This window comes from Thamnophis sirtalis, unplaced genomic scaffold (genome assembly GCF_051295495.1).
Source record: "Thamnophis sirtalis isolate CommonGarterSnake01/CBP01778 unplaced genomic scaffold, rThaSir2_p1.2 scaffold_7, whole genome shotgun sequence".
In the NCBI taxonomy this organism is placed as follows: Eukaryota; Metazoa; Chordata; class Lepidosauria; order Squamata; family Natricidae; genus Thamnophis; species Thamnophis sirtalis.
This window is the reverse complement of record NW_028261387.1, coordinates 66,565,945-66,587,944: the sequence shown is the minus strand read 5'-3', so window position 1 is coordinate 66,587,944 and position 22,000 is coordinate 66,565,945. Positions and strand designations below refer to the sequence as shown.

General features: G+C 40.0%; 1 protein-coding gene across 1 annotated transcript in view; it reads right to left on the bottom strand.

Moving 5' to 3' along the window:
* Positions 1–2,365: 2,365 nt before the first annotated feature.
* The window catches only part of MAP1LC3A (microtubule associated protein 1 light chain 3 alpha), a 32,140-nt gene continuing 12,505 nt past the window's right edge, over positions 2,366–22,000 (bottom strand). The window contains exons 2-4 of the mRNA XM_014053154.2: positions 12,390–12,445; positions 5,076–5,182; positions 2,366–3,501 (exon numbers count right to left, since the gene is read on the bottom strand). Of these exons, the coding sequence (XP_013908629.1) occupies positions 3,339–3,501; positions 5,076–5,182; positions 12,390–12,445 (326 nt within the window). The 3' untranslated portion in view covers positions 2,366–3,338. The remainder of the gene's footprint in view (positions 3,502–5,075; positions 5,183–12,389; positions 12,446–22,000) is intronic.

The following is a 22,000-nucleotide window of genomic DNA, read 5'->3' as shown; positions in this document are numbered from 1 at the left end:
GAGCGTTGCGCAGGTGCTGTGTGCTCCGTGTGTGGAAGCGCCGAAGAGCTCAGATACGGGTAAGGAGCGCGGGCAGGTGGTCCCTCTGGAGTACCGTACCGGAACAGTACCCGGTGCTCCGGACAGGCACCGATACGCTCGATACCAGGGCATACCACCTGCAACCCACCACTGTTCTGCCCAGATGTAAATTTGAACTATCATTTTCATTACAAAATATCCAGGATATTGCAATCCAATCAAACATTATGTCTTCCATAACTCTTAAGACTTCTGTTATTTATGGAAATGATTAATTTCCTCAGTAAATATGAACTAAACTGAAAGCTTTATTGACAAAATAGTTGTCTGAAGTCTAAGCGTTTGGTAGCATAGAAAGTAACATGCTGGTGAGATTCTCTTGGCCTACAAAATACAACACGTTTGCCCTTCTGTGGAATGGCTTTTCCATTCAATGGCATTTTCTCTGTTTTGTATTCTCTTTGTGAACTGGAAAAGAAATGCTGGTTTTATATGCTATGAGCAACACCAACCAATCCCATCTTGAGTGAGTCAGTGCCTTAGATAAATTAGCTTCTTTATGGAGCAGATGAATTGAGTGAGAAGGGGGAAATATGCATATTTTGGTGTATTTATTGAACAAAGGACACAAAGTATGGATTGTATGCTTATGCAGTGGTTAATTGCATATTTCTGCATGAGGTTTACTGAACACATAAAATCTGTTCAGCTAAATGTAATCATTTTTATCTGGCTGTAACTAATACCCCCACTCCCATTACTTCTCTAGATTAGCATGCAGAATTCCTGTAACTTCAGTATTCTGAAGTTTATAGTTGTTGTGGCCTTACTATTTTTTCATGTGGCTGAAAGACATCCAGAGGCTCAATTTGTTGACTGCCTTGCATGTAAGTTGATCACTGGCCAGGCAAGATTGGGAAAATGAAAATAGAAGGACGCCACTTCACTCACAAAGGAACAGAATGATTGAGCAGCATTCTTTCTTGGCTGTAGAAAAGGCAACTCACATGCAGGGCAGGGCTTGGCACATAGCCCTGCTCCCTAGAATCAGATTTAAAGATAGGTTCTAGCTCAACTTCTACCTGGTGCTCTCCAAATATGTTGTAACATTACCATATTACAAAGGGCACTAGATGGAGCATACTATATTGACTCAAAGTCAAATCATTGAACTAGTCTACCTTTTGGTCAATAAATTGGATGACCTTCATCTCAGTGACCGAGTCATCCCCACCTAACTTTCTGAAGCAGGGTTTTTTGGGGGGGTGGGGTTGGAAGTTCAGGTAGCCCTTCACTAATGATTGCAGTTGCAGCCAGAGTTTCTATTGCTAAGCAGTATAGTCATAAAGCATGACTACATTGCTAAGTGATGGCAATCCCTGAAGTCCCAATTGCCGTCATTAAATGGTCGATAGATGAGGCCATTTCCTGCCATCTCCCCACAACTATAGTCAGTAGGGAAACTGGCAGGAATTTGCATGTCCCAGGCCCACGGGCAGGTAAGTGGCAGGTAACTGGCTAAAGGTTGACTCAACCTTCCGTCCTTCCGAGGTCGATAAAATGAGGCCCCAGTTTGTTGGGGGCAATATGTTGACTGCTATAAACTGCTTAGAGAGGGCTGTAAAGCATTGTGAAGCAGTACATATAAGTGTTGTTGCTATTCAGTTGCAGGGCGAGCAACAAGTACATGGGAGGGTTGGGGAGGATGCGGAATAAGTGCAGAGTGGGCAGAGTATGCAAGAGTGCAAGGAGTGTGTTAGGCAGAGTGCGGATCAGGGAGGGTGTGTGAAGTGGGAATCATGTTTGTAAGAATCACAACATGTATCGGGGGAAAGTGTGCAAGTGACTGGTACAGTGTGAGTACTAGTAGGACTGGGGGTGGGATGCCAGGTGGAGGGGCATTACCTTCAGCAATTTGTGACCTTTCCTGCCCCAATAGGTTTCTAAGGAAGCTGGTGGGGAAAGTTTCAAATAGTGATCACATGGCCATGGAGTGCTTTGCAACTGGTTTTAAGTGTCAATGGGTCACCAAGCAGACCGCAAGGGTGCTGAGACAACTGGCACTCTGAGTAATCCCATTTCATTCAGCACCATTGTAACTTGTAGTGTTTGATGACTGAATGGTTGTAGGTTAAGGGCTAGCCGTATGTTAAACTGAGCCGTGTAATAAATATGTGAAAAAAACCTTAGTAGAATATGGAAAGTCTATCTGCATCATAGCAGTAAAATCAAAGTGATAAGAAAACCTGATAAAGGGACCACTTTTTTTTTCAAGGCCGGTTCCTTAACTTCAGAGATATGTGATGATGAGTTCAGGGCAGGGAAACTAGTTTCCATTAGAAGAGAATTTTAATTTATCTTTATTTATATAGCTGATTATATAGTTTTAACTGGGCAGATCTTTTTCCTCTGTCATACACACTTTTTGGTATCATAGTCTTTTTTAATAAAATAACCAGGTTGAATAGCAATATAAATCAGTACATTCCTTGAACCATATGGCCTGTTTGCCACAATGGGATTAAAAATAGGAAAAAAAATTGCATGCATTAAAAGCAAAAAAAAAAAGGGGGGGGGGAGACTGGCTTTTGAAAAATAAACCTTATAAAAGGCAAAGAGAAACATTGTCAGAAACAGCACAGAATACGACACCTTTGTGAAATTAAGCTACTTTCATTCTCACTTTTACAACATTTTAAAGTGCAAAAAAGCATAATATATTTTTAATGGCTACATCATACAAGCAAATTATAATCCCCCTCGTGCTTAAAGATAATAAACTTAAAAGATATATATATTTTGAAAAATACTGGAAACGATGCCTACATTTATTGTGTAGCACCAAGAATCAATAACTGAAAACTCCAATAAAACCCCAATAAAAGTTATAGTAATTTATTTATGTTTTAATTTTCTGCCCTTTAATAGCAGAACAAATACATCCCCTGCTTTAAAAAGTGAGGAAAACAGTTTATTTGCCAGACTGCCAGGGGTTCCATCAATTTGGCATTGGAGTAAGAAAGAAGACATAATATGAAAGGAGAGAGCAAACACACCTGCGTGAACAAGATGGGAGACAATGTATAGCAATCATAAAAGACAAAGAGGCAATGCAAACAGAGAATTATGGGTCTCTCACACACCTACACACTGAATTATCTTGGTCTGATGCGCTACGAAATTGGAGGAACACGGTCGCTTCCAGGCTGCTCCTGGACCAAAAGCTTCTCTCTGCACAGGGTGTGCCAAGGTGGGCTGCAGTGAGGAGGCAGAGATGTTGCTGCGACAGTTTGGAATTAGTCCTCTGGTGGTGACCTTCAATATCCAAAGGTTTCCTGTGAAGCATAGACCATGTAGAGGAAGCCATCTTCATCCTTCTCTTGCTCATAGATCTCAGAGATTGGGGTAGAAACGCTCACCATGCTGTGCTGGTTTACCAATAGGAAGAAAGCCTGGGTTGGATTCAGTTGTAGTCGGCGCCTGAGGAGGTGCAGAAGGCAATTATTGAGCCTAAAATAGCATAATGGAGCATGCACAGCTAATTCTAGTTAAATATAAATGAACGAGCTATGGGGCATCAATACCATAAATGTCTAAAAACTAACAGGCGTGTCAGTGCTATTTTATTACATGTTCTATCATCCATTTAATAAATCTGCCCTACTAAGTTTTCTTTCTTTTTCTAATTTGCTTGTGTTTTTTTAAAAAAAGTCTTCATAATGTAGGCCACACAGCAGGTCAGTATTAATGGTAATAAGAGCATCTTAAGATATTTAAATGGGAATGGTATTCCCAACACATCTTGAAGACAGTATGCTTATTTGAAATTGATTTTGCAATCATGCTGCCTTCAGAATGTGTCGGACTGCCATTCCCAGAGATTGGAAGAGGGGGGAGAGGTATTGGCGAGGTTCAGATTGGTCAAGGATGCTTTACCCTTTTCATTCTATAGTTTACTCCCACTTTGGACACTTGACAGTTTCAAGCACTCAAATTTCTATCACACATAATGATGGAAGCTTTGCAAAATATATCTGCTGCCTTGCTTTAACTGTCATGTGTCTCTGCCACACACATTAATCATCTTGGAGGGCCTCCAAAGTGTCCTTCTGTGTGATTTGCACACAGTTGCAGCAAGAGCTAATCCAAATAATGACTATGGAGCTATGAAGCTCTTTTAACTCTCAAAAAAGTGCAGTTTCAGGGAAGAGGCAGAAATTTGATATACTTCTGATTTGATAACTGCATCTTGATAAATGCAGGTTGGTGAATTAGTCAAAATGCAGATAAAAGATATTGCAAATCTGCATCCTCAATGCAGGGTTATCTAATCTCCAAGACAACTACCCATATTCATAGAAGACAGAAATGCAATTATAATCCTTATATTTCTTTGGGAACCAACGGGGGCTGGCTTGAATGAAGAGATGGGTTGCAACTCCTGGTGCTACTGGTTTGCTTGTGAGCGATGCTTCTGCGCCCGGGCAGGTGGGCAGAACCTCCCGCCACCACCACTACCGATTCGCCTGATCCAGGACGAACCGGGAGCAACCCACCTCTGCTTGAATGGGTGATAATCTTCCAAACAACTACTGAGCAGCAGCAAGCAAAGAATTATGGAGGATTCCCATCTATAACTGGGAATGTGTATTACTTCACTGACTTCAAAATGTGGTAAGCCAGCCATTTATACATTTGGGAACACTCTTAGTCATTCTAATCCTTGCCACTCTAAACGTTTATCCCCAAACCTTCCCAGGGTTCCTTTCTTCTGGGTGAATGAGGAGATGGTTAAAAGGCAAGGTACTCTACAACAAAAGAGAAGTTGCTTTCATACCGCAGGCCAGGGAGTCTCCAAATTTGGCAACTTTTAAGATTTGGCTGGCTGAGGAATTCTGGAAGTTGAAGTTCACAAGACTTAAAAGTGGCCAAGCTTGGTGATCCCTGCCATAGGCAACCAAATTGTCAGCACTATTCTACTCAAAAGGAAAGATGCTCCTTGGTCATATGGTATTGAGAAGCAAATCACAGCTGCTTTGAAGTATTTCACTTACCGTATTATTTTTACCAATTCACTCATATTGACATGATCAGGAACTAGAAATTTGGTCTTATCCAAAACAGGTAGCTGCTTCTCCCCCTTGTATCTCTCAATAATGACCTAGAAGAAGAAATGTGGTGCTGTCAGATTTTTTCTTGCCCAGCAAAATCAAAAAAAGAATCCTTTTTAAGGCAGCAAACATTATTAATGAACAAGTAACAATTTTTTGGATCCACACAATTAAGACAGAGAATTGGATCCTTTTTTAAACATATTTCTTCCAAATTATCTTGTGAGATGTTGAAGTTTGCACTCAAAATCTAATTAAATTTCAAATGAGAACACAAAATAAGCAAAATCCACTGGTTTCGTGAGATTTGAAACATATTAATATTTTACATTAAAAAAAAACTAAGGGTCCCAAGAGGTGCTTTGAAGGAGGTGCAGGTGCTGTACCACTCAGCTGATTAATGTAAGAAGTTTGTAAAAGCTTTCTTTAATAATGATGTAGAGTCTGTAAAAAGGAAAGCAGGGAACCACTGTTTTTCATCAGTAGAAAAAGAGCAATTATAAAATGGTGTTCAATCATGGCAAACTCAAAGCCATATCATTATAATTTTGCTTTATCATTATTAGTACTTCCTTTTTGTGTGATCATAGAAAGAAAAACTTCCATGATGATCTAAATAAAACTAAACCCCAGAAATCTGTTTCTTGTACAATAAAATATATTTAAGGCCAAATTAAAATTCTGCAATAAGCAAATGCGTCTGTTCTTACTCAAAAGTGTGACTTCTAGCCATAGCCTGATAGCATATGAACATCAAACTCTACCTTTGGATATAGATGGCTGGAGAATCCCTACCTGAAAGCAGATGATCACCCAGATAAATTCTATGTAATCCTAATGGTTATTCAGAGGTCCTAGTTATGTAAACTGCTTGCATTTAGGAGGTTTTCTTCAAACATCTGCATTCCAGCCACATGATATTGGACAGTAAAAACTGTATTCCATGACACTAACACATGGAATGTGACAAAAATAGAGAGGACTTTCTCACTTTGGAATGACAGACACATATGCAGCAACACTCATGATGGAAAGCCAAGTTTAAGCCTTATTTTTCCAATGATATCCTAGTTTTTCATATTCAGTTTTGTGTTCCTTTTACTATGGAAAAAACTAATATATAGTGATTGCCTCTTTTCGTTTTGCTATGTCTGCTTATATTCCTTTACTGTATTTTACCAGCTAAATTGTTTGCTAATCTTGCTCTTTTCACAATTCTTTCTATTGTTGTAATCCATATACATTAACTGTGCTTGCCTACCTATCAAAAGTGCGGACTCTATTTATGTGCCAATTCTTAATCAGGTCACCAAAGATTTACAATGTTTGCAGCTGCACTCTTTATTTCAAAAGAAAAAGGAAACTTAAGTGCTGTATGCAATATACAAACAGTTGCTTAATTCTGTGCAATATTAAAGAGGACTGTCATTTGTTTTGACACTCCCCATTATCACACAAAGGAGACAGTTGATCATTCACCTGTATTGGGGCTGTATGGTGCTTTGGATGCATAGATTACTCTTAATTGCTTCTTTGAGTTGTAAACTTAGGTTTCCCTTCAGCTGTCAGTGATATCATCTAGCCACCTCTCTGTCCCCTGTAAGCTTCTTTTTCAGTTGGCCCTCATTTTCCCAAGAAGTGTCTTCTCCAGTGACACTTGCCTTCCCATTATGTATCCAAAAGGCTTTAGCTTCGTTATTAATGCTTTCACTGAGTAATATGGCTTTACTTAATCTAATATTGAATTATATCATGTATCAGAGGCATAGATTTTTCTCTGCTCATATTTGCACAGCTATATATCAAAACGAGAAAAACCATGGCCTTGGCAACATGTGATGTTGTTAGTGTGTCTCATGTTAATGTCTCACTTACTGTCTAAGAGAATTTTTGAACCTGGAAAGAAACAGGGTTTGCTACTACTTCCACTGCGCCACCGTGGCTCATGGTAGGACTATAAAGATATTATCAGAACACTGCCATTCTTTCCTAGGAATGCTTAAGTTACACTTGGAGCCAAATAAAACCTAACCCTAAATATGTACCAGACTGCCCCATGATGCTGCTCTTTTCTCAAAAGAAACCATGGAATTCGTACTCTGAACTAGAACCAAACTAGAACTCCTGCCAATTACCTCCTCGCGACCAATTAGATCACACAGATTAGGCCTCCTCCGAATCCCATCTGCCAGTCAGTGTCGACTGGCAACTACACGGAGGAGAGCCTTCTCGGTAGTAGCTCCGACCCTTTGGAACGATTTCCCCGTGGAGATTCGTACCCTCACCACTCTCCAGACCTTCCGCACAGCCCTTAAAATCTGGCTATCCCGTCAGGCCTGGGGATAAAGATTTAACCCACCCCCACCCGAATGGTATGAATGTTGTGTTCTTTTTAATTATGTATTGTTCTTATGTGTCATTGTTTGTATCCCCTTCCCCATGAGTTGTAAGCCGCCCTGAGTCCCCTCAGGGAAAAGGGCGGCCTATAAATAAACTTTCAAATTCAAATTCAAATTCAAAGTACGAGCATGTGAGACACAGTCCTTTGCCTCCTAAGGTCAAAATCAGAAAAAGCCACATAGCAATAATTGGTAGGGCCAAAAATGGAGCCACTGATTTTATGCACATGTGGCTTGTAGCCCGATCTAAGCTATAAGCAGCTACAGCTTTTTAACCAACTTGACTCAACAGTGTTAATCTTCAGTCTTCTGTGTTTGTATTTTGATGTTTGTGAATTCTCCGCTCCAGAAATGTGCAAAACTGAATAAGGACAGTTATTTTTATTTCTTTTTATACCTAAAGTGGACACATTTCTTTCCAGCAAACAATTACAAAAAATATGTGAATGACTTTCAAGCCCTGCAAAAGCTGTGACAAAGCTGTTTCCAAAAGGCATAGACAAGATTGTGATGTTTTTGAAATATCTTTCTCCCCTATCCCCTCGTGGCTCATTTTAGGCAGCCTAAGATGTCTGTAATTCTTCTAAAATTAGCCGTCTACCAACATATATTATATTTAGGCAAAGACTGTGTGGTCCTGAGACCCTGCAGGACACAGGAATTGGCAAGTGGGGGAACTAAAATTAATGTAGAAAAGGAGAAAATAGCTTCGGAGAGAGATATGATAGTGCTGAATCACTTCAGGCATTAAAGATTATTATTTTGAAGTACAGCAAAAGCTTTGGTGTCACCTCCTCTGGGGCTATGAATTTGAGATCAAGTTTAGCATCCAGAAAATCTTAAAAATGAATTCCTAGTCTACCTCTCCCCTTACTATCTGCTAGCAAGAAAGCTGGACTGGAATTACATCCAACAGCATTCACCTCGTTTCCCTTCTCCAGGACGGAAGTTTGTTTAAATGTAGAATTTGGGTTTAATTCCTTCACTTTTATTACTTCTACCATTACTAATAAAAATGACACAATCTGACTAATTTTTAAAACAGAAGCAGGACAGACTTTCACCTATTCCTTCCCCCCCAAGTCATTCACATCAGATTCATATGTAAATTGGCAGATTTCTTGGACTCAGTATCACATGTATGACATCTGACACTTAGAGAGAACTTAATACAGCAAACCTGTGATAGATCAGCTGCCAATCTGATCTCACCCTGAACTTGCTTTAACTCCAGTGTATACCAGCTCTTGAATCAGGATTTAAAATCCTACAAATAGTACTAGAGACCCTCAACCTAATTTATAACCCTCAACCTAATTTATAACCCCAGACATTTTCATAGCTTCTTTGCATGAAAGTCAGCTTCTTAGTATCAGGTGATTAGAAAAGAAATCAAGACTAGAGACAAAGTATTCAATTTAGATACAATTCCACAGCACATCAAAATAATAAAACATACACGGTGACATCACAATACAAGCTTTTTGTACTCCTGTTGCAATGTCACACACAAAGATGGAAGGGGAGATGTTTGCACCACAAAGTCATTGTGCAAGTTTATCATTTTCCCCTTCTTGCTCTCTTGCTTGTCTCTCTCCCCACCATTGCTTATGTTTATAACATATTCTTTACCTAAATTGGAGCAAAATAAATTGGAGGAAGTTAGCTCTATCAGTTGAGTGTAAGGTAGTGAAGTAGATGCTTTAGGGATGTATTCAAAGAACAGTTCAAGGTTTAACAAAGGCACACATTTAGCTTTTCCTATTCACCTTGCATTGGAGAGGTTGGTGGGAATGCTAAGGGTTACAGTGTGAGAGACACGTTTAAAAATTATAAGATTTCTTAATGTGTTTTCAGTCACTTAAAGAGGTAAAGCATTATAACCATTTCAAAACAGTTAAACCATGTGCTTAAATCAGTAAGCTCTAATGCCTGATATGCGAATTGTGATCTGCAATGCAGCCCTAACATAAATCAAGTTGTTTGGAAATGTTTTATTTATTTTTATTTTTCTTAATTGGTACAATCATACCTTGGCACTCGACTGCTTCAAAGCTCATTAAATTTGGCGTTTGACACATTCTGAAGCAGAAAACGTGTCCTGGTACTCATCTTTCTCTTGATAGTCAATGTGCAAGGAATAACTTGCTGAAGTTGGCTGCCTTGTGACTCGCTATTTCTTCTGGCCAAAACAGTGGGTCATGTGGTTTTCTTGGTACTCATCGGTTTTAGTATTTGTCGTGTTTCCCAGAATGAATTACCGATGGATACTGAGATACCACTGTATTCGGCCCACTGTACACTAAAAGCAGCTTACAAAGAAATTATATATTTATATATTTAAAATTGTAAAACATATAAACAGTGTGCCATACTGAAAATGAGCAGGAAAAATAAGGAAAAGAGCCAGTAGTTGTAGTGGTTAAGGATCACACTAGAAACCGGGGGTGGGGGGGAATGTGAGTTCTAGTCCCAGTTTAGGCATGACAGCCAAATGGGTGACTTTGGGCCAGTTACTCTCCCTCAGCCTAATCCACCTCACAGGGTTGTTGTTGTTGTTGTGGGGGGAAAAGGAGAAAAAAGGAGCATTAGGCTGTGTTGTCAGCTATGGATTATGAAAATAATAAAGAGACAAACAAACGAATAAATAAATAAATAAATAAATAACACCAGCAGACTTCAATAATAATTATGAACCAGTTAACACTTGTTCCATAGGGCTGACAAACCTTTTGAAAGATGGCTTTCAGATTGCACAGCATCTCTTTTCAAATTGTTAAAGCAGGTGCATCTTTTTTTGAACTGGCACAGCTGTTTCAGAAACTGCTCCCAGCTATCTCTACTGTACATGCATGAGCACGATTAGCCCTTTAGCTCTGTACTTCAAAGACAGCCAGAAACAGCTTCTGAAGTATGTGAGAGCTGGGTGGATGAGGGAATGTTTCAATCATTTGAGAGAAGAGCTACTGTATATTCTGGAGCACTTTTTGGGGGGGAAGGATTCATACTATTAACAAAGGCCCACCTATCTAATATATTGGCTGAAACACAAATGCTGTATAGGATAAGTAATTGACACAGAGCATTTCATCATTACATTTAATTAGGTATTTCATCATCCATTTTAAACTGAGGCATAGCATTAACATTAAATATCCCAACAACAATCTCTTTACATTAATTTCTTGTTCCCTTTTTGCCCAGAAATGAGTCTGGGATGCTTATTTTGACTGTCACATTCTACGTGATATCTTTGTGCAATATTGATACCATCAAATTTTTGATTAATATTCACATAACTTAATTGTTGATTAATAAAAGTTTGCAGAACATGCCTATGCAATTTTCTGCCCTGGGCAATAACATTTGGGGCATGACTAGTGAAAAAAAGAAAGAGGAGCTTAAATTATTTTATTATCTAAGAACAATAAAGGAAAACAAGAAAAAAATAGAGGATAATTGATGGCAAGCCTGTACTATGCAGATTTAGTGCTTTCCAATATGTTTATATATTAACATAATGTAATAAGCAAAACATGATACTTCCATGCACGTAATCAGTTGTTACTATAGCAATGGAATATTCACATATGAATAATAACGCAATAAAAATTCCAGTCTCAAAGAATTTCTTTGGAGGAAAAAACTTAGAAGAAAAATTAAATGGGACACAAGAGAGTTCCTATGGGGCGAGTCTTATGGGAGTCAAAACATTTCTGTTCATCTCATGTAATAAACAGACAAGCAATTTTGCTTTTTGCTCCCTATCATCACAAGAGGTGATTTATTACAAGAGTAAAGTTGGCCAAACCTTACTCCCATTAGGAGACTGGCCAAAAGCAACATCTTCCTCTTCGTTCTTAACTTGGCATGAGATCTGCCTTGGTAAGAGGAGATAAATGTCATAGCTTGACACCATCCCAATCACCACTCTTCTGCCACATATTTCAGAGACTTGAGGGGTAACACTCTTCCTGTCCCCCAAAGACTGGATTCAATTGTACTGTGACTCTGATTGAACCCAGATCAAAACCCAGGTACTTATTATCATGTGTGGTGGGCTTGTATGAAAGCAAGAAAATATTGGAACAAAATACATACGCGGTTGGAAAATATGATTAAGCAAAATATAGATCTGAAACCAGAAATATTTTTGTTGGGTATAATGCCATAGGGTTATGATAAAGGGACTATATATTTAGTTTTGCATGTATTAACAAGAGCAAGGATTGTGTTTGCACAATATTGGAAAAATAAGAACACTTCATCAGATGAGCATGTAATTCGAAAAATGTTAGACTGTGAAGAGATGGATAGATTGATTTGAAAATTAAAAGACAAAAAAGAGGCATACTATTATTTGACATGGAACAGATTTTATGAGTGGTTAGAGATAAGAGGTAGAAATTAGATGAAGAAAGATTAGTGCTATGTATGAATTAAATATAAAGATGGTTTATAATTATAAATATGCTTATATAATTAACAGGATTATGAATAAACTAATATAAAGAAGAAATTGAACCAAAATTATTCTGTTATATTATTACTATTGTTATTAGTATATGTGTTAATATTTAATTTTGTTTTCTCTTTGTTTTTCTTTTGTAAATGATATACCCTGACAATATACTGTATTCAAAATATTTATGATTTTTTTTAAAAAAAGTCTCATTTAAAAAGAAAATAACATTTATAAAGCCACTCCCTAAACTGAGCAATATATACAATCAAATGGTCAGTGTGGAAAAAAACAGGGAATGCTTCATGATCCTGGCATATGACCTACCAGACACTTATTATGTTTCAGGGATTTATATAAATTGATTTAAAAGCATAGATAATCTTCTTTACTTACTGGAATTTTGTTTGGATGCTGTTCTCGGATCTGCTGTACCTCTTTACAACGATCCGCTGTAAAAAGGAAGCATAATTAATTTTAGGAATTCGAAATAATTTTCTAGCCTACTGTTCATATTCAACAGTTTTATAAACCTCAGAAAAAAATATGGAAGAGGGAGTGGTGATTCTAAGCAGTTTTTTAAATTAAAAAAACATTAATCTTACCAATCCAAATATAGTGGCATGGTGTCAACAGTAATACTTATAAAGAAGAATATTTAGTATGTTTAATTGTTTAAGCCATCTGAATACAAGCCCTCTTGACCTGTTCACCAAGAATGTGAATTTACTAATCCCTACCCATTTGCACCTCACATTAAAAAAATAACTCTCTTTTTATGACCCTTAATTCTGGACAGAGTCAGGGAGATTAGATGGAGCTGAGCTTTTACTGGCCAGGTGCCCTTCCTGACACCTATACCGAGCTCATAGCAAATGTTTTTTCTTTGCGCCCTGGGAGAGATACATCTGCAACTACCTAGGATTGAACCCTCAATCTTCCAAGTGGGAGGGTGAGCATGTTTACCACTAGGCCACTACTCTGGTCTATTTGTACCTTATATGTAATGGATCCAATACCTTTTAATCTATCAAGAAAGGTAGAGATAAAATTCTGCAATAATAACTACCTGTTCTTGAAGCATCTGTCATAGTGCAATGTAAAATGAATTATGGCCTGCCTTCTGCCAAGATATTTACTTGAGCAGCAATAATTTTAGTATCAGATTATGTATTTTAAGGATTATATAGCCTGTTTTGTTCCAAAAAGGGAGCTCTTTACGCAGCTTCTATCAACACAAAACACAGGACTGCCCCCCCCCCATGGTTGTTTTTTTTTTGTTTGTTTTTATTTTGCCTTCTTTAAAAGGATGCTATGGGTGCTATACTATTCAGTAAGCCTTGAAAAATGAATCAAGCAAACAATAAAAATCCACTATTTTCAATCTTGTCCTTTCTGGAGGGTTTTGGGGCCACAATGACCAAAGGCAGTCTTGTCCTTAATTTTCCTATCTTTCAGTCTTCTACCTCACAGGTAAGCAGAAGATAAGATATGATCTACCTCAGTTCTATTTAATTCTTTCCAGCAGATCTGCAACGATTTCCAATTCTTGAACATTTCTAGTTTCATGTTAATTTGCTTATTTCACAACCTTCTTCTGCAAAATAGGAACACTAACCTATTTTGAACAAAGTTGTTCGTTTTCAGCTCTTCAAGCTTACCTGTTTTGTTAAAATTCCTAAAACACATGTACATTTCTGCATATTTCATATGTGATCATTTGACTCAGCCCCCTGAACCAGGATGAGGAATGCCACTGTCAATGAACTACATAGTAAAAGTTTCGCTGCAAAACATATTTCTAGTCAAGCTAGTTTTTAGAGGTAATAAATTAGATTCGACTAAGAGGATAGCACCTGACTGGCAAGGTCTAGAAACACAATACTGTAGACTAGACAGAGGCCCTGGAAGCACAGAAAGGCCAATGCAAACAAACTAAAAACTATCACCTGCAATAAAAGGATTCTGGGAGAGCTGATAAAAAGCAGAGAGCTCAAAGCTATGTTTCCAAGAAATTTCATTATTAACAGCAAGGAAGATAACTTATTAACTTTGCCCAGTGTCAGATACTGTTCCACTTGTTCACATGCAAGAACAGTTTCGTTTCCTGGAAGCAAAACACAACACCATCACCCTAACTCATGATCAACAAGTCAGTGCTAAGGACTTATAGGTGGTTTGTTTACTCCCAAAGGATCATGTGAATATTTTTGCAAGAAGCTATCTTAAAAAAGGGGGTGATAGCAATTGCTATTAGCCAGCACAATATTTACAGCCAAAGTACTGAGATTAAAATAAATTTGAAATCTTAAATATGTACATTCAAGCACTTAATTGAAGGCTAGCCAAATTATTCAGTTAGTGCAAGTATTACATGCTGGATCTTCCTTTTTCCCACAATATGAATGATCCAGATTACTGAAGAACAAAGTCAGAACTGGCTTTGTGAGTTTCTTGTGAACTTTATATTTTGGTACCAGGAAGGATGCTGACTTATTAATGATTGAAACAAATATTCTAAGCAACTGTGTAGGTTTCTCATTTCATATGCAACAGGGAAAGAAATACAGTTTGTTTGATGACAAACAAGCCTGATGTTACCTTGTTTGGTAATGAAACATTTGCAAGAAAGCAACCAAGCTCAGAGAACACCAAGGACTCAACAGTTTGTTTATTAAAAATGTTTATATAGTCACCCATCTTATATCAAACTCTTGAGGGTTCCCAAATCAACAACTAGAAAACAGAACTAGGAATTCTTAGAAGGACACATTTCTAGTATCTGACATAATATGACTTAAAAGTTGATATCCTGCCTGTAAATATTGATTAACTATTTACCACCTTAACATAAAACTGATTGCCTTAGATGCTTCCAAAGAGCCTTTGGAATTCATGAGTCATTGTTTGGAAGCTGCCTAAAAATTAGAGATGTGCCTAATCTGATTCTGGGAGTGTTTTCACCTAGAACAGCCCATTCTACATATTCTAAGAATTGGCTTCTGCCTTTACTCAACCATATTACCCAGAACAGGGAGTGGCTGGTCATGTTCCAGAGTCAAATCACTCAATTTTTAAAATCATTACTGTTCAGTAAGTTCCCCGTTGGGAGAGCGAGTGTATTCAGAGAAGCGTTGTGAGAGTGGTGTTGGAGAATACACAAACTGGCATACAGAGACACTGCAGTTTAAATAGGCTTTTACTTTCATGGAAATAGAGGTATCAGAGTCCTTCAAACAGTCCAAGTCATGCACGGTTAAGACAGTCAGTCATCAACATCTTATGGTTAAGAGATAATCCAAATAACATAGTCCATAATCATACAAACAGTCCGGTACACAAAGTTTGCTAACAGTTGCAAAACTTACAAGAGCTCATGCTGATCACTATAGGCACTTCTAACAGCCAGCTTCCAAACACTCAGATCAGATCAGCGTCTAACAGTGATTCTGGCTCCATCTTATGGCCAATTGAGGAAACAGCAACCAATCACATTTACAGCATGATTTAAAGAAACAGGTACAGCATTGTTACATGATTTATATATTGCCAACCCAACCATTAGATTATATTCCTAACAATTACTAAAAATATTTACCTGTGACCATCATGTGGGTCCTCTAATGTTTATTAAAAAGTATAAGAACAATGATAGGTAGGTAGATTAGATAGATAGATAGATAGATAGATAGGTAGGTAGGTAGGTAGGTAGGTAGGTAGGTAGGTAGGTAGGTAGGTAGGTAGACAGACAGACAGACAGACACACACACACACACACACACACACAGAGAGAGATAGAAATATTTATGGGCAATACTTTTACTGTATTAGTGAACTGAAGTTGTAAACAATAATTTCAGGTTTAAGTTTCATAAATTTTTCCTTAGGCAAGCTTTTCTTTTTTAAAAACAAATGGAAACAAAGAAAAAAGATATCGTTGTGGAGGCCTCTCTACAGGTTTATATTGTGAAATAATATGTTAGGGGGCTGTCAAACCTGCAATTTCACTCGACACTACCAAGTGGGATGAGATATCAGTAAGGGCTTCCCAAAGCAATAGTAGTAATAAAATATTTATAAATCCTTCATTTTGGAAAGATCTAATGATAAAAACTGTTTTCATGCTATCAAGATTCACAGATTCTTTGACCAACAAAAACCAGAAGATATTATTTATTAGTTAATTTATTGATGTATAAACATGTAAGCAATATATCTCTTACCCTTGGCTTTCACAGGGCATCCTGCAACAAAGCCAACATTTTCACATTTGAGATTGAGATTGTGACTTATTAAATCTGATTATGTAGCCTCAAGGCTGGAGTTTACTGCTGGCTAACAGGAACAGCATATTTCCAATAAGAAAATAAATCCAAATCTGAAAAAAAAAGCTTACTTTATTCCCAGGCTTACTCAGGTTGCTTTTAAGTAGCTTTAGGTCATTACCACATACACTTATATACTTGAAAACAATGAGATCTCGCTGATGAAGTTCTTTTTATCATAACATTTGTGCTTTCCAATAAGTTCTCTAGTCAAAGGCATTTGGAAAGCTCTGGTTTCATGATCACTTATCATGAGACAAGCAATTTCAGCCTCCAATTTGCTCACATGTTCAAGGGGAGAAGAGAAATTGAAATGTCAACCAACTACTAGCAAAAACAAAGCTGTCTTAGGTTTTCAGCCCACAGCTAGCCATCAGGAAAATAGCAGAGAGTAGATAATTTTATCTGATGGTCACAGTTTCTAAAGGAACACAGTGACCTGTAAGTAAGCCAAGATAACACTGGGTTAGGGCTAGGACAACTTGGAAACCTATGTTCTCTCTCACAATCTCTGCAAACTGATTGTATAAAATCAAGAGTTCTGAAAGAGAAAGGCAATTGGTATGTACATATCAACATAATGGATTAAGGAAATGCTGTGGAAATATCCAGCTATACCCACAATAGAAATTGAAAATCTGGAAAGGAGCATGGGGTACAACCACTGTTCTGTCCCTAATTTCTACATGTTCAATAGTGCATATGCACATATCAAGTAAGCACTTTATATAACCAAGTCACATATTTGTTAGGGCAAATGCTTAGCCATGTGTACCAACAGCCTATAAATGAGAGTCTGACAGTCAATTGAAAGCAGCCATGTTGGATTCTGCCAGTTGCCACAAAAGAAGCTGAATGGGCATTTCTTCCCAATAAATAAAATACAATAAAATCCAATCAGAATGTCTGATGCCTCCCAAGTATTTTATAAATGAATTGTACTATTATGCCCAAAAGCATATTACTCAGTGACTTTATTTACTGCACAAGCTAAACCTGAATTCACAAACAAGATTACTGTGATCATATAACAAGCTAAGGCAACATCTACAGTTGGCCCCACAACTTGTTGGATGATTGATTTTAGTTCAGCGTTTTGTCCTAAGCTAGCTATAAAAGTAACAGGACTCACGGAGACCTTGAGCTTTGAAAATACTTCCCATATTTTTCCTGTAATAATATTTACTCCCAGATACTGCAATGCATATTACTGGTCCTGTTGTATCCAGACTTCTGTAAATCATTGTGACTGATCACAAAAAAAAAAAAAGAAAAAAAATGGGAATACTGAGAAGGCATTGGAGGCTCTATTTCATTATGGCCTTTTGAAATGATCCATTCTTATCCTGCCTTTTAAGTTCTCAGAAATACTTTAAAAGGCAGGATAAGAAATCCATTCTTATCCTGCCTTTTAAGTTCTCAGAAATACTTTAAAATTTAGCTGAAGAGTAAGGAATGGTGGCTCAGCCACATGCACACAAATGAGGATTTTTGGTTCATAGTTTAAATTTAATGTATATAATTTGAACTTGGTAAGGTGGCCCTGGCAAGGCACTATACTAGTCTCTTATTATATGAAGAAGATGGTAAGAAAAACTGCTCAGTAAGAGTAAAGGACAATCAGCATTTTGTGCAGGCCTGTAGCCAACCACATTCTTCCAGGGACTTCACAATAGTGCTTCCTCTCCTTCATCCCAAGTGTCCTTGATTTAGCTTCAGTGGGTGATTAAAGAAATGATGAAGACCATTATGTATCTTAAGCTGTGTCTTAAACTCCATTTATATTCTTTACACATTACATAATTTATATATGAACTGTGATCAGGTATATATGCATGTCCCCATATAGAATGAAATTTGGCAGAATAAGAATCAGCAAGAAAAAACTATTACAACTATTACGACATTTTTTCAAGCCACTTTTGGCCTGAAATTATGATTTCAATCATTATCTTATACCTTTCATGACCATTGTTTATATATTACATAGCTTACTTCTGTAGCATTGACTGTATAGTACCAGGTAGTCATATAACAAAGCAGCTTTCTACGCCTGACTCAAGAAGTTACAAACAGGCAGAGGAAAAAAACCAGAGTGAAATAGACGTGCGGTACACAACATCAGATCACAAGATTATTTTTCTGAATCATATATTCTCTTAACCATTCTCTTGGGACATAAAACTGCCTGCCAATAGACATTTGTTTACCTTTGGTCTCGTATATTGAGACCTGTCATATAATGAAAACTGAAGAGCCAGTTTGGTCTAATGGTTAAGACACCAGGCTAGAAACTGGGGGACTGTGAGTTCTAGTCTTATATTAGGTGTGAAAGCCAGCTGGGTGACTTTGGGCTAGCCCAATCCACCTCTTGGGAAAAAAATAGGAGGAGGGAGTATTAGGTATGTTCACCATGTTGAGTTATTTATAAAAATAATAAAGGTGAGATAAATAATATACCGTATCTTTTGCATTATAAGACACTCCGGACCATAAGATACACCTAGCTTTTGGGGAGAAAAACAAGAAAAAAAATCTGCCTTTGCCTCCCAGCAATTTGCCTCCTTACAGCAAACAGCAAAAGGGCGTTGGTACTTACCTGATACGCCTCTTCTCATAGTGGGGGAGGAGTATCCAGGATGGGTTGACCTTGTCCTCTCGTTGATTGAACTGAGTCAGATAAGCTCTTTGGGACACACCCCTGGTGCACCAGGTACTGCCCGAAGAACTCTATCCGACTCGTGCCATCCACTTCAGACTTTTATTATAGTTTCAAACTTTTATTGAGTCATACCTTCAACATAACAGTGTAACAACCAACATAATGCATGCTACATCCCCATGTCAGGGAGGGGCTGGATACTCCTCTCCCACTATGAGAAGAGGCGTATCAGGTAAGTACCAATGCCCTTTCTCCATAGTGAGGGGAGGAGTATCCAGGATGGGATGTACCAAAGCCTACACGTCCCTAGGGAGGGTAACATATGAAGGGAACATGGCCAAACTATGCCTGGTGTGGTGTGTCCCCTGCCCTGTGAACCGCCTGTAACACCCTGCGACCAAACGATGCCTCCGCTGAGGCAAAGGAATCCAACTTGTAGTTCCTCATGAAGGATGAGGGGGAAGACATGTGGATGCCCTACAGATCTCAGTCAATGAAGCCTGCGTGGCCCAGGCTGTAGAGGTGGCCGCGCTTCGTGTGGAGTGCGCTATGATAGGGCTCGGTGACTGCAGACCCTGAGATTGGTAAGCCATAGCAATGCAGGTTCCAACCACCTGCCTATGGTGGTGGAAGTCACCTTGTTGCCCAGAGGCCCCGCCTGGAAGGAGATGAACAGGGCTTCGGATTTCCTATTTGGCCGGGTTCTTCTGAGGTAAATCCTCAGAGCCCTCCTTATGTCTAAGGTGTGCCACTTTCTCTCCAACGGGTGAGAAGGGTCTGGACAGAAGTTGGGCAATATCAGCTCCTGTGAGCAGTAGAAGCAGGAACACACCTTGGGTATGAAGGAGGGGTCCAACCGTAGCACCACTCTGTCCTGGTGAAACATGCAGAGGTCCTCCCTAGTGGACAGTGCTTGCAGTTCAGATATCTGTCTGGTGGATGTGACGGCCACCAGAAACACCACCTTAAGAGTTAAAAACTTTAGTCACACTGTTCGTAATGGTTCAAACAGAGCACCCGTCAGAGTGTTCAATACCTTGTGCAAGTCGCAGGAAGGGTACCTATGTACCGTGGGCAGTTTGAGGTTGGATGCCCCTTTGAGGAATTGCCTGACCATGGGGTGGTGAGTCAGTGTCTGGGCCCTGCCACACAGAAGAACCGATGAGATGGCCGAGACTTGTCTCCTAATTGTATTGGGAGCTAACCCTCTGTCCAGGCCCATCTGGAGAAAGTCCAGAACTAGTGGAACAGTGGCCCGCACTGGATCGTGCCTCCGGGAGCTGCACCATGTAGAGAAGGCACGCCAGGTCGCGCTGTAAATGCGTTCCATGGAGGGTCTGCGGGCGGCCTGGATAGTCTGTATTACCCTGGGGGAGAAGTGGTCTGCCCTCAGGATGCTCCGCTCAAGCGCCAAGCGGTCAGCTGGAGCCACTGGGGATCCGAGTGCTCCAGTAACCCCTGGCTAAGGGAGATCCTCTCTTGGGGGATCCTCCAAAGCTTGTCCACTGAGAGCGATTGGAGATCGGCCAACCACAGCCTCCTGGGCCAGTGAGGGGAAATCAGCACCACCTCTGCCCCCTCCCAAAGGATTTTTTGAATGACCTTGGGAATCAGGGGCAAGGGTGGATAGACATAGAGGAGTCCCCGAGGCTTCGGGCATCGGAGAGCATCCACCCCCTCCACCCCCCCATGTCTAGTACCTGGAGTAGAACCTTGAAAGTTGGGTGTTGAGAGGGGTGGCGAATAGATCAACCTCCGGGTGACCGAAGTGCTCTGTCACCTCCTCTAAGATAGCAGGATGCAGCTGGGAGAAGGACTTTGGTCTGGGAACAGCTTATGCGCCTTCGCTGGAAAGGCAAAATAAACCATTGGAGGTCTCTGGTGTGGAGGCGAGCCCAAGGGATAATGCCAATGGCAGAGACCATGGTGCCCAGCAGTTTGGTCAGAGTGGCTAAGGACACCCTACGTTCCCTGGCTACCTGAGCAGCTAGCTGTCTTAGAGAGAGCTATCTTTCTGATGACAGAGGAAACTTGCCTGCCTCTGTATCTATCAGAGCCCCTAGATGGATTAGACTAGTGGACGTGGGCGTGGGTCCTGCTGTGGGAGATGCCCATTGGTGCTTGACCAGGTCAAGAAAAGCCCTGGGGGCTGGCACTGTGTCGGTCTCAAGGGCCTGCTCATCGAAGATGGTTTCTGCTGAGAAGCCCTGGCGCTGAGGCGGTGCTTCTGCTGCTCTGTTTCCAAGCTTGGCGGCTGCCTTGGCTTTGAAGAGAAGTGACTTGTACAATGAGGCCTGGAATAACCCAGAAAAGACCGGCTTAGGAGGGGGCATACCTTCGTCTTCAGATAGCTTATCCTCTCTAATTTCGATTTCCTCGCATTCCAGGTCACTGTCCTCTTGGGATGAGGCTGGGGAGCTGGGAGGGTCCTCCCCATGTGCTACTTGGCTCTCTGGAACCCTAGGAGGAGATGCCACCTGTGGCTGAAATTTGTAGCTGCTGGAATGCCGCTGCCATGCACTGCTGGAAGGCCCGCATCATCAGGTCCTGAAAGTTGGGAACTCCTATGGGGGGTTGCTGGCTGGTGCCCATGTCCACCTGTGCAGGGGGGAATCCAGAGGTGGTAGTCCCATGGGCAGGGCTTACCCCAGTGAAGCAGTGGGGGGGGGGTTGCCATCCCTGAGCAGGGCCCCAAAGACCTGAAGTGTCAATAGGGATCCTTGCTTGCAAGGCAGGTTCCTCCTCTGTGGCCCCGCTGGTTGAAGGAATTCCAGGAGCCTTCCCCTCTGTTCCTGGCTCTGGGATAGTCTTATGGCTGTCTGCTTCTTGCAGATCCGCTCCAGTTTCTGGTGCCTTCGCTTCTCATATTTAGAAGAAGGTTTGGAAGGCTTGGGACCACCCTCTGCCTCTAACTCTGCCCTGGGGGAAAGGTGCTTCTTCTTGGCTCTAGCCTTTGCTCCCCCCCCCCTTTTGGGCAACCTCTGGGGTGGCCACTAACCTGGTTGGGTGATCTTCTGCCC